The sequence below is a fragment of the Scyliorhinus canicula genome, chromosome 12 (assembly GCF_902713615.1).
Source record: "Scyliorhinus canicula chromosome 12, sScyCan1.1, whole genome shotgun sequence".
Taxonomy (NCBI): domain Eukaryota; kingdom Metazoa; phylum Chordata; class Chondrichthyes; order Carcharhiniformes; family Scyliorhinidae; genus Scyliorhinus; species Scyliorhinus canicula.
The window spans coordinates 43,276,669-43,289,741 of NC_052157.1; the positions used below are offsets into that span (position 1 = coordinate 43,276,669).

General features: G+C 43.6%; 1 protein-coding gene across 6 annotated transcripts in view; it reads left to right on the top strand.

Annotated features, from left to right (window-relative positions):
- zgc:158785 (uncharacterized protein LOC791214 homolog) overlaps positions 1 to 13,073 on the top strand; it is a 51,223-nt gene that overhangs the window by 36,318 nt on the left and 1,832 nt on the right. For all 6 annotated transcript variants that reach the window (XM_038814455.1, XM_038814454.1, XM_038814453.1 and 3 more), the window contains 3 exons: positions 394 to 665; positions 8,927 to 9,122; positions 12,813 to 13,022. In XM_038814455.1, coding sequence (XP_038670383.1) covers positions 394 to 665; positions 8,927 to 9,122; positions 12,813 to 13,022 — 678 coding nt within the window. The remainder of the gene's footprint in view (positions 1 to 393; positions 666 to 8,926; positions 9,123 to 12,812; positions 13,023 to 13,073) is intronic.

Sequence of the window (13,073 nt, forward strand, 5' to 3'; positions counted from 1 at the left end):
TAACCTCCTCCAGCCCTATAACTCTTTTGAGATTGAAGTGCACTTGTGCAATCCCCCATTTCTTTCACACCCCCCACAAATTTACACCCATTTCTTTAGCTGTCCAACTCCTAATTCCTCCCTATATACCTCTCCATCACTCTTCAATTAAAACGGTCCCTATAATATATCTCTTTAACAAAGATTTTGGTTATCTGTCATCATAAATCCTTATTTGGCTCAGAGCCATTTTTCTGATTTACACTCCAGTGAAGCCTTGGGCTGTTTTAATAAAAGGAATTATGTAAGTGCATGTGCTCAAATAAAGTTGAAAATGCAGATATATTTAAATGTGGTTAGCATTATACATTTAGAAAAGACAAAACAAGTAATTTCTGTTTTTTCCCCTTTAAGGTGGACACTATATTAATGACTTCAGTTCCTACATTTGAAATAAAGAGGGACGTATTAAATTGGACAGAATGTTTTAGACAGATGGTTACCATGAAGACTGATAACTTGCAGGCATCAGAATGCCAATTGAACAATACATGCTACAACCCACCAATTGCCAGGTCTGTCAATCTGTTATCAGAGAGCGTACAGAAGCCACAATATGTGGTAGAGGTTTCAGGCAGTGATGGACATCTCCCATCATCAGTGGTCGTGATGAGCACCACTTCTAGGTTAGTTTCCTCAGTCACTAAATACTCACAACCTGTCTGTGTAGAAAAGTGCCTGCCAATTGTTAGAGGTTATTATGCAATATTGTATTCCATCCAGGACTCTGCTGATGGTAACCAGGTGAGTAGGAATCAAACAAACTGGAGCATCCCAAATTCATCAGCTTCCAGTGTGTTTTGCATACCATGTGAAATGGTGCTCTGGGCAGTACAGTTCCACATTCCCACATTAGCCCTTGCTTTGCTCTATGTTGAATATCTTTTGTAGTACACCTCCTCCAGGTTTTTATCCAACTTATTTACAGTGCAATCTTTTGTTATGTGCCAGCCTTCCTCCTCCACTTAAGTCTCTGGGTTTAAAAAGAGTGGCATAATGGCTGAGTGGTTAGCACTGCTGCCTCACAGTGCCAGATATCCAGGTTTGATCCCGACCTTGGGTGACTCTCTGTGTGGAGTTTGCCTGTGTCTTTCTGCCTGTGTCTACGTGGGATTCCTCTGGATGCTCCCGTTTCCTCCCACAGTCCAGAGATTTATAAGTTAGGTGGATTGGCCACGCAAAATTGCCCCGTAGTGTCCAAAGGTATGTAGGTTAGGTTACGGGGTAGTGAAGTTAGTGTGGAGGAGTGGGCCTAGGTAGGGTGCTCTTTTGGAGGGTTGGTGCAGACTTCATGGGCCAAATGGCCTCCTGTACTCTAGGGATTCTATGCCTAATAAATTCAGATGTTCTGGGGGCTCGACAATCCTTTCAGATCTTGTTCTGGTCACATTGGAGGAGTTGTAGGCTCAGTTGCTTTGGGCAAGTTTTGTTGACCTGGAGTTAAAATCATTCTTTCATGTTTCCAGCACTTAGTTGTCTCTGTCTGATTTGCTCAAATGTATAGCAGCAGGTTCACCTCCAAGGATGAGGAAGAGACTCTTCCTGTTCCTCCAGAACATGCCTTCTGAGGCATGTGCCTGGTATGACTTTGGTTGATTATTGTCTCTCCAGACAATGACACCCTCTGTTTCAAGGTCCCCGAGCTAAACCTTGTCGCCTTTGCCTAACTGGGCAAGTTTCTCGTGCAGTACCTCCTATTGTAGTCGGATGCCTGTCTCGGTTTGTGGAACTGTTCTCAGTCCTGAACCCCCTGGTGGTCCTTGATTGCCAACCCTGGGATTAATTTCTTTGACAGTGTTTTGAGCTAAGTGCAAAGTATTTTGCCATCAGGAGTTCTGATGGGGCAAATCTATATGTTAAATGTGCTGTTGGGATGTCTTGTTAAGAAATTGACACTTTAAACTCCCCCAGTCAACTTTAAACTTCAAATTTGCACTCAGTTTCCTCAGCTGCACTTGTTTTCTTCAGCCACTCCGACTGCTATTCAGTCTTGTATGAGCTCTGACAAAAGGACCTTGTAATCACAGCCAACAGCCAATCTGTATAATTTCTTCATGAAAGAGTCAACGAGTACTCCAGCCTGTTGGACTTCACTCACTCTAAAATGATATTACTTCTTGAAGTAGATAACAGAGGATTTTGGAACATCTTCAATTCCTTACCTTGCAATGATGTAATTGGCTATCGGACCTGTTGAGTACAGTAATGTATTCCCTTGTTTAACCTTTGTCTCAGCTAATCTTGAAGCTATGCGGCATCTTGAAAATCTTTTTTGCCAAAGCCCCAAATTCTGTGCCCGGTGGCCCTTGCATTAGCCCAGATTGATCTGATAGAGTTATCTGATTTATTATCTCTGCTTGATTTTTCACCTCATGGGAGTACTGCTTTAAATGCAGTTTAATTTTTTAAAGGTGATGCTTCAGTAACTGTGTTTCAATGCTTCCTGCGTCTATTGGATACTTGTGGGCCTCCGCAGTTGCAGACCCGACATCAAAAGGATCTACTTCTTGTAGAACATTTTAAAATCAAAGATTTAGGCTTTTTAGGACATGCTTGGAGTGATTAGGGTGGGAAAAAGGTGATTCCTGGCTTTAGCTGAGTTTTTTTAAAGTTTATCTTCAGAGCCTGGTCACTGTATGATATTTATAGTATAATTTACAATGCAGAAGGAGGCCATTCGGCTCATTGAGTCTACACTGGCCCCTTAAAGAGCATCCTGCCTAATCCCACACCTCCACCCTATCCCCATAACCCAGAAACCCCACCTAAACTTTGGACACTAAGGGCAATTTAGCGTGTGGCATGACCTATCTGCCTAACCTGCACATCTTTGGACTGTGGGAGGAAATCGGAGCACCCGGAGGAAACCCACTCAGACACGGGGAGAACGTGCGGACTCCGCACAGACAGTGACCCAAGCCGGGAATTGAACCCGGCTCCCTGGCTCTGTGAAGCAACAGTGCTAACCACTGTGCTACCGTGCCACCAACTCTGAACCCAGAACTCTGACCATGCTGATTAACAAAATGGACGGCTCTGATTAATGGCCTGAAGACTTTTACAGGCTAGTTCGACCTTAGAACCAAATTTTTACTCAGTCTTGTTAGGTCCTTCGCCTCTGCAATCCGTGGGGATTCGCAATAGACCTCCATATGTTCAGGTGTGGGGTGAGGGATCCTTTAGCTGCACAGTGGATTTTTCTCCTGCCCTTCAGCCTCCATGTCTGCAATAGAGATTTTTACGTGACCTCCGGCTGTGTCTTCGGTTCAGCTGCACTTCAGCCAGTTCAGGATGCCATTCTTTAGTTCTTCAGATCCTGGACTCCTTCACCAGCTTCTTCGGTTCTGGGTTCATTCATTCACTGCCATCACGTTGTCAGGGTTTGTTCAGTGGGTCTCATTAAGAGGTTCAGAGGCCTGTAAGGTTGAACAGTAGTGTTCATTGGTTACACAATAACTATTTACATATGTGAAAAGTATAGGTTAAACTCGGAGCTAACTTCATGATGATTTTTCCTGGGCTCTCTCCACATAGCTGTGTCCTGTGCACAGTCATGTGACTTTCTTCATCATACTGTGGACAGTACTATTCTCCAGTATCACATTAACCCTTGCTATGCAGAACACCTTTACACTTCAGAAATTAAAGAATTTAAAGCCCATGGTAGAGGTGGGAGAGGATATGATGCAGGAGGAACAAAAGAGAAGGTCTGTCATATGCCGGTGGGCAGGAGAGGTTAACTACCAAAAGTTTTTATGAAGTAAAGGTCAAATAGAGGAGTTAATAGGTACGGTAAGGAGACAACGGTGGTGTCCAGATAAGATGTGAATGGCTGCATAGCAATTGTCTGAATGTTGTGTTGTGAAGTGAATGCGCGTGGTTGTTGACGTGATCATGGGTGAGGACAAGAAAGAGCTCAGCAAAGAAACCTCATGGTCAAATAATTTGCCCACATTCATCTTCTAGCCTCACACTTGAAGAATGGATAATTGGACTGAGCGTTACACATTCTCTTGGAATAACACCCAGCAGGTCACCACTCTCTGAAGAAAAAAAAAATGAGATAGGAGGAGGACATTATTTTTCATCCCAACATTATTCTTCGTCCCCAACAAAACACCTGAGATAGCAATTTTTGGATGGCTACCTGGGGGTGCAGGTTTGCAGGTTGCCCGGGAGTGGAGGGGGGGGGGGGGGGGGGGGGGGGGGCTCCACAGGTACAACATTTCTAGTTTAGTGGGGAGAGTGAACGCTGATCTGGCAAGGTGGGATGGTCTCCCTCTGTCACTGGTGGGTCGGGTACAGGCGGTTAAAATGAACGCGATTTCTGTTTATTTTTCAATGCCTGCAGATTTTCCTGCCAAAGGCTTTTTCCAGAGAGGTAGAGGGAAGCATTACTTCGTTCATATGGGGAGGGAAGGTGGCCAGAGTTAGAAAGGTGCTGCTGCAGAGGGGAAGGCAGGCAGAGGGTTTGGGTCTTCAGAACCTGGGGCGGGATTCACCCCTACCTGGCGGGGCGGGAGGGTCCCAGCGGGACGGAGTGGCATGAACCACTCCGGCTTCGGGCTGCCCCAAAGGTGCGGAACCCTCCGCACCTTCAGGGGCTAGGCCCGCCCCGGAGTGGTTGCCGCCCCACCGGCTGGCGGGTAAGGGGCTTGGCGCCATGCTAACTGGCGCCGAAGGGCCTCCGCCAGCTGGCGCGAGTTGGCGCATGCGCAGGAGCGCCATCGCGTGCTGGCGTCATCCCCGCGCATGTGCAGAGGGATTCGCTTCTGCACCGGGAATGGTGGAGGACCACAGCCTCCGGTGCGGAACAATAGACTGCCCCCCCACGCCACAGGCCCGCCCGCGGATCGGTGGACCTGATCGCAAGCCAGGCTACCATGGGGGCAGCTCTCGGGGCCAGATCCCCCCGCGACCCCCAAAGAACCTTGGAGCCCGCCCGTGCCGCCAGGTAAGGGACCTACTCTAATTTACGCCGGCGGGACTGGCAACAGATGGGCGAGACTTCGGCCCATTGCGGGCCGGAGATTTCGGGCAGCCCCAGGGCCCATTGAGTCGCGCCAGACCCCGCCATTCTCCGAGGCGGACGGTGCGACTCACGCCAGGCCGGTTTACGGGGGGCGTGAGAATTGGGATGATAGCAGGGGCGGGATTCACGCTGTCTCCAGGGCGATTCTCCCACCTGGCGGGGGGAGGGGGGGGTCGGAGAATCCCGCCCCAGATGTTTTACTACTGGGCAGCGAATGTGGAGAAGATGCGGGGCTGGGTCAGAGAGTTTGATTCCCAGTGGGTCAGAATGGAGGAGAGTTTGTGTCGGGGGTGGGGATTGAAAGCACTAGCAACAGTGCCGCTCCCGATGACCCCGGGGAAATACTGAGGGGGTCTGGTAATAATAGCTTCATTGAGAATTTGGAGGCAGTTTTGCCAACAATTCGGGTTGGGGGCAGGATCACGGGAAATGCCGATTTGGGGGAACCACAGATTTGAGCCAGGGAAGTGGAATGGAAATTTTCGGAAATGGGAGGAGAAGGGGATTATGACACTAAAAGATTTGTTTCTTAGGGGTCAGTTTGCAGGATTGAAGGAGCTGGAAGCGAAGTATGGGCTGGCACAGGGGAAATGTTTAGATACATGCAGGTTCGAGGTTTTGCCAGAAAGGAGATACAGAACTTCCCGGAGGAGCCGGCCTCCACATTGCTGGAGGAGGTGCCGTTGACAGGGGGAACTGGAGAAGGAGGTACTGTCGGTGGTTTACACAGCTATTTTGGAAGAGGAGAAGGCACCGCTGGAAGGGATCAAAGCAAAGTGGGAGGAAGAGTTGGGAGAGGATATGAATGAGGGGTTCTGGTGTGAGGTGCTCCAGACAGTGAATGCCTCCACCTCGTGCGCAAGGTTGGGGCTGATACAGCTGAAGGTGGTAAACAGAGCACACCTCACGAGGGTGAGGATGAGCTGATTCTTTGAAGGAGTAGAAGATGTGTGTGAACGTTGCGGGGGAGCCCCGCTAATCACGTTCATATGTTTTGGTCCTGTCCAAAGCTAGAGGATTACTGGAAGGAGGTTTTTAGTGTAATTTCTAAAGTGGTGCACATGAAACTGGACCCTAGAGGCCATATTCGGGGTGTTGGACCAGCCAGGGGTGGAAACGGATGCAGAGGCAGATGTTGTCACCTTCGCCTCGTTGATCGCCCGAAGGCGGATCCTGATAGGTTGGAGAGCAACCCTGGCGTGGCGGGGGAACCTGTTGAAATTCTTGACTCTTGAGAAGGTTAAGTTTGAACTGAGGGGAAGGATGGAGGGGTTCTACAAATCATGGGCATTATTCATTATGCACTTTCAAGAGCTGGATAACATCGAACATTAGTTGGGGCGGGTGGGAGGGGGGCTGTGTGCGTTAATGGCGACTATGGGTGATTCCGGATTCCTTTTTGTCATTTGTTTGTGTGAATATGCGGGCTAATTGGGGTTTGGTGGGAGGATGGGATCATTGTTATTGATATGGGGATTGACATATTTGTTACCGATTATTGTTTATTGTTGGTGGGTGTAAATTTGGGAGAAAATGTGAAAAAGGAGAATAAAAAATATTTAGAAAAAAACAATTTTTGGATTGTGTTGTAGAAACGAAATACCTCACGATTTCATATTGCATGAAAGACAAGGCAATACAAGAATATCCTTGTCCCTTATGATGCACAGCTATTTTCTGCCCACCATTTTGAACTAGTAGCAGATATACCAGGCCCACTTGGATGAGCTCATTAATACCAAATCTCTGCAAACTACAAATTGATGTGGCACCCAAATAAAATGCAATTCTTACTGTTCAAAGATGTTGTAATCTGTATTATCATGTTCATAATGGAAAGCCGCACGCAGCTCAAAGTCCAGATTTACCAAATGGGGCAAAAATCCTGCCTCTCAATTTTTTTCCTCCTATTAACTGATGATGTTGGTGATCATAATACTTCCTTTGGTTTTTGTGGTCACTTTTTTGGATGCAGGAGATTAGAACAAGTAGGCAGTTTGGCCCCTTGACCCTGTGCTGCCATTCAATAAGCTTATTGCCAAGTCTATTTTCCTACCTGTCCTCCCTCCCCAAGATTAGAATCAGTCCCGCCGAGTCAGCAGCAGTAACGATTTTTTATAACAATTGACAATGGTTTAATGGTTACTTTTAATTCAAGGCTTTATTGGATTCAAATTTCACCATCTGCCATGGTGGGATTCGAAACCTGATCCCCAGAGCATTACCCTGGGTCTCTGATTTATTTGCCTCGTGACAATAGCACTACGCCACCACCGTCCCCAAGTCTGCATCACATTTGGAAAACACAGCATTTATTTGCCTTGCACCTGCAATATGTTTTGATGTGAAATGAAAGACTTAAGTTAAATTGAGATTGAGAAAAGTTCTTGCCTGAGTGTCTTTTTATAAAAAAGACATATCTGCATCGGTCCTCATATTCCAGGGTTAGAAATATCTGGGAATTTTCCTTGAAGTCACTCTTACTTCAGATTGATGTACTGTGATATTTGCTTTGAATGTTTCAATTGGCAGTTTGAAGTACTTCATCCAATTGTTTCCCCAAATATTATTAAATCCAGCATTGGCATTCAAGATCGAGAGCCATTCAGTCTGCTACCTCAATATTTAGTGCACAAATCCAATGAAACTATGGATAATCCCTACCCCCTCACGTAGCTTTACAAAACCATTTGGAATGATCAAATCACAGAATACAGCAGGATGTAATTTGGGCCATTGTGTCTTTAGCGGCTTTTCAAAAGAGCTAGCCAATTAGTCCCAATACCTTACTCTTTCGCCAGTGTTCAGCATTTCTCCCCCCACCATTCAGGTATATATACATACCCATTTCCATTTTAAATGTTATATTGAATCTGCTTCCCCTCCCCTTTCCGGCAGTGCATTCCAGATCATAAATTGCTGTATTAAAAAAAAAATCTCTTCACCTCTGCCAGTGGAAACAGTTTCACCCCATTTATGCTATCAAACATCCTCATAACTTTGAAGTCCTTCATAAATTTCACCCCATACCTTCTCAGGAGAACAACCTAGCCTTTCCAGTCTCTCCTTAGAATTGAGTTCCCTTGTCCCAAGTAAAGTTCCAGTATATCTCCTCTGCGCCAAACTAAGACCTTCACATTCTTCCCAAAGTAAGATGCCCAGAATCAGACTAAATTGTCCAATCGAAGTGTAACAAATTAATTTATAAAAGTTTTTAAAGTTACCATTTTGAAATTATTTCAAATGAATAGCAGGGGAGGCAGTGGTGTTGTGGTATTGTCACTGGACTAGTAAACCAGAGGCCCAGAATAGTGCTCTGGGGACCCAGGTTCACATCCCACCACTGCAGATAATGAAATTTGAATTAAATAAAAAATATTCGGAATTAAAAATCTAATGATGACTATGATACCATTGTTGATTGTCATAAAAACCCATCTAGTTCACTCATGCCCTTTGGGGAAGGAAATCTGCCATCCTTACCTGGTCTGACCTACATAATGACTCCAGACCCACAGCAAGGTGGTTGGCTCTTAACTGCCCCCCCTCAGTGCAACAAATGCTGGCACAGCCAGCGATGCCCAAATAAAAATAAAATCTATCTCATTGTATATATGAAGGGGAAGGTGGGGTAGAAATTGATCTTCGACAGTAGCACAGAATAGGTGTTATCGAACGGGTAGTCCATTTTCCACACATTCGTTAACTCCCTGTTTTGCATGAGACTAATTTCACCCTGTTAATGGAAGATTATTATCGGATTTCTAATAATTTTCAATTTTTCAAATAATGAAACGCAAGTCTTAAATGAAAGGATAATAACGATTAGAATTTTCTCTCTTCCATTTTGTGCAGTGATATTCCAATCTGTAGAATTTGCCATGAACCCAATGATAAAGAGAATCTTCTCTCTCCATGCGAGTGCTCTGGGACTTTGGGGACAGTTCATCGCAGTTGTCTCGAACAGTGGCTGGCAGCTTCTTGTTCCAGCCACTGCGAACTATGTCACTTTCAATTTGTTTTGGAGCGAATGCCAAGACCACTGACCGAGGTAAACGTTATTCTGTTGCATTGTTGCTTCACAAAGAAAAATAGAAAAGGCTATAAAACCTGGGAGAATAACTGGCTTAGCAACCTTACCTCAACATTTTAGGCATCGTAACTTGGGAGCTTGTGCCTACCTGAACCTTTTGCCAATGTCAGCTGACATTCTAGACTCCGCTTTGGAGTGTACAAGATGGGAGGACTTAGATGCTGCCTTGGCTGACAGTTGTCATTGCAGTTGCAAAGTGATGGTGGTCATCGAGAAATTTATGACTTGCTATCCATTTGACTGAAGAAGACTTAATGGAAGTAAAGAGATCTAATGGAGAACAGCCAAGAAAAATAAACAGGGGCGGAAAGAGATGTTTATTATAATTCAAGTTTTGCAGTAAAATTATTTTCTGAAAATAAGTGACTCTTGTTATTGCATTGTGATTACAAGCATATTATGTGTAAATATTAATATACGGTTGGTTAATTGAGTTGAATTTTAACATTTAAGTCTAACTCGGTTGTCTTCCGTATGACAAAATGAATGGGTATCGTAGAACAGGGAAGTATGATTTTATCGAAAGGGAGTGAAAGTATAGAAGAGAATTAACAACATTAATATGGGAGGCAAAGAGAAGTTGAGAGAAAATATCAGCAGGTAATGTTAAATCGAACCCTGAAACATTTTCTAAACATATGAAACATAAATAATTAGCGAAGGAGAAAGTAGGGCCTATTAAGGAGTCCAAGGGAAATCCTCATGCAGAGGTAGAGGACAGGGCCAAAATATTCCATAACTACGTTTCATCTGTCCTCACGAAGGAAATGGACAATGATAGTTACATCTAAATAGCAGAGAGAAATTATGAACAGAATAATAACAGATAGAGAAGACTTACTAAAAAGATTATCATTACCGAAATTTGGTAAGTTATCTGGCCCAGATGAAATGCATCCTAGGTTGTTGAAAGAAGCAGAGGCAATTCATTCCTCATTGGGTAAATATTAGGCCTGGAGTGTTGCTAATGTTATACCAGTATAATAGAATGGGGAATAGGGCTAAGCCAGGAGTTTACAGACCTGTCAGTTTAACACTGGTGATGGGAAAGATACGGAAATTATTAGCAGAGGCAAAATAAACTCAGTTGTGGAAAAGCTCAGTTGGGTTACCCAAGAAGCACCAGTATGGTTTTGTTAAAGGTGAATAATGCCAGACTAACAGATTTGATGAAAAATTGCCAAAGGATCTAGCGAGGATGTGTGAATAACAGAGTTCTCTGGATCTGGAACACATGGTGACAAGATCATGGAATAATAATTTTACACAGGAGTTGGGCAGGTTCTTGAGGATGAGATAATTACAGATATATGGCCAAAATGTTAAGAGTGTGGAACTTATTAAGGTACCGGGACAGTCCCCCAACACTTGTTAGGCTACAGGATAAGAACCCCAAATACATTTTTAAATTTGTAGAACTGTGAGGAAAGGATACTTCGCTCCAGGAGTGATTCCATTGACAAATATGGATACGTTACATTAAAACAAACTTTATTATTAACATAGGATAAAACTACATTTAACATCACAGAAAACAGCTTACAATTAAACAATTATTAACATTAAAAAGGAAATACTCTAACTTCTAACTGATTCCTTCTCTATTTCCAATCAAGCAGAACCCATCATCACAGGTCTAAAATCACTAGTAAATACAGTTAGCAAACACAGGGCTACCTGTTTTACACTTGAAAGGCAATTTCTTGGAAATACCGCTTGAAGAGCGAGAGATCCCATCAGCAAATAGTCTGTGGATTCTTGTCTGTCAGACCACTGCCTATCCTGACAACCTTTTGCAAACGTTGTAGCTCAGCTCAAAGTTCAAACTAAACTGCCTGTTACAGACCTGGCTCCTTCCATTAATTACAATAATCTCTATCCCACTAACTGGATTATGACCACCTACTAAGACTAACCATGACTCCTCAATTATCTAAATCCCAGGGAATCTTCTTTCTATAAATAAAATTCCACCAGCCCTATCTAGGTGAACAATAATGAATGATAATCTCACTTTTATGACATCTTAATTGCACCTTCTGCAGCAACAGTGTCTGGAATGCTTAACCTAGATTCTTTAATAATATTACTGCAATAGATATAAAATACAATATATATTCCTATATTAATCACAAGACACAGCTTGGCTGTTATTTCAAAGAACCAGCATGGGTGCAGTGGGCCAAATAGCCTTCTGTGTTGTAAGTTTCTGTGATTTTAGATGTTTTGTTGATGTAAAGTCCTGTGTTCAGCATGTATCCATCACATACCACTTCAGATGTCAAGTTTTAGCAAGTGATCTTTACAAATAATAACTATCCTGCCATTCTTTGAGCTTAGGAGCTAGACATTTAGAAACAACCTCATCAACATAGCTTCCTGCGGCAATTGGCCTGTATGAGATGCCCATTTAGACCACTTCTTCTGAAGAGGTGCCCGATAGTGGGATTAAAGGGTTTGGCTGCTTTAAACATATCTCCGTTTTAGCAGCGAGACGTCATGTGCTCCATGTTCCAACCCAGGATATCCATTTAATATTCATGACAAAGTAGCACAGAGCAGGTGTTTAACAAATGATATTATTGGTTTATTTTATAAATGATTGATTCTAAAGAATTATTTTGAAAATGCTATTTTTGTCGTAGGAGAATGGATTCATAATTTTGCAATTGACGCAATAATTCAACTATTCCTTTGAAAATTAAAGAGACACATTTGCCTCGAGGTCCTTTATTTTAAATCAAATTCTGAGAGCCCAGTGTTCGATGAGTCACCGAACAATATTTATGCTGATATGTCTGGCAGGAAAATCTGGGTCAAATGGTTTTAACTGAAAATGAAATAGTCAAGCCAATATGAATTTCTAGAAAATTTGTCATCGCTTTCGTCGGTCATATGTTTGCTATATTTCCAATTTTGTGCATTGACAAATGCAAAGTTCGATATCACATTTTGCAATTTGTCTGCATTCGGCAATTTTTCTTCTTCATTTTGGATTCTCTGCCAGAACGTGTTTCTGACTTATACCACCCCAGTTGGTACAGGGATTGAACCCAGTCCTGTTGCCACCAGTCTGACGTGTGCCGGCTGTCGAGCCACCTGCCCCGCCTCCCTCTTCCCCCAAGGAGTCTGGGTTGCTGTGACAACATATGCTTTTATATACATTTAGCCTACAGCAATGGATAGTGATGGTTGAGGCTCCAATTTCTTGCCAACGCATGGCCAAGCAGGAATCTCTCCCATTCTGAACACCTGCGTTTGTTGGAAGCCGATACTCATCCTGTTTAGCTGGTTTATGAATGCACCTTCCTGGCCACCAAGCCCTGGAGTTGGACTTGAACCTGAAATGTAACCAGGTTTGTAACCAATCTGTAGCAGCAATGTCATGCATGATGTTAAGGGATCGCCGGTTCTCCTGAAACAAAGCATTGTTTGTCTTAATGTGAACAGCAACTTGGGAATTTCACTTTTTTGTTGTAACAGTTGGGCAACAGGCTGGACAGTTGTGAGGATTTGTTGCTGATGTAAACACTACACAGAACGATCCACATTACACGTTTCACAGATAATTATTAACATACTGGAAGCCTACGAAAAGGTAACCTTATGCAGTTCTTTTTAACATATGCATCCTTCTTTTTCTCCCAGTGGCTGAAGGATCCAACATTACAACAAAAGAGGAGGATGCTATGTGGAGACATTATCTGTTTCCTTTTCATTACTCCACTGGCCAGTTTGTCGGGCTGGCTGTGTGTCCAAGGAACAGTTGACCATTTTTACTTCAGTAGTAGTGTAGAAGCAGTTGGACTTCTTATCCTCTCAGCTGTCCTAATTACGATTTACCTACTCTGGACCACTGTGAGTATCTTTTGCAAACATATCGACCATGTATAATTCATTTAGAAGGAT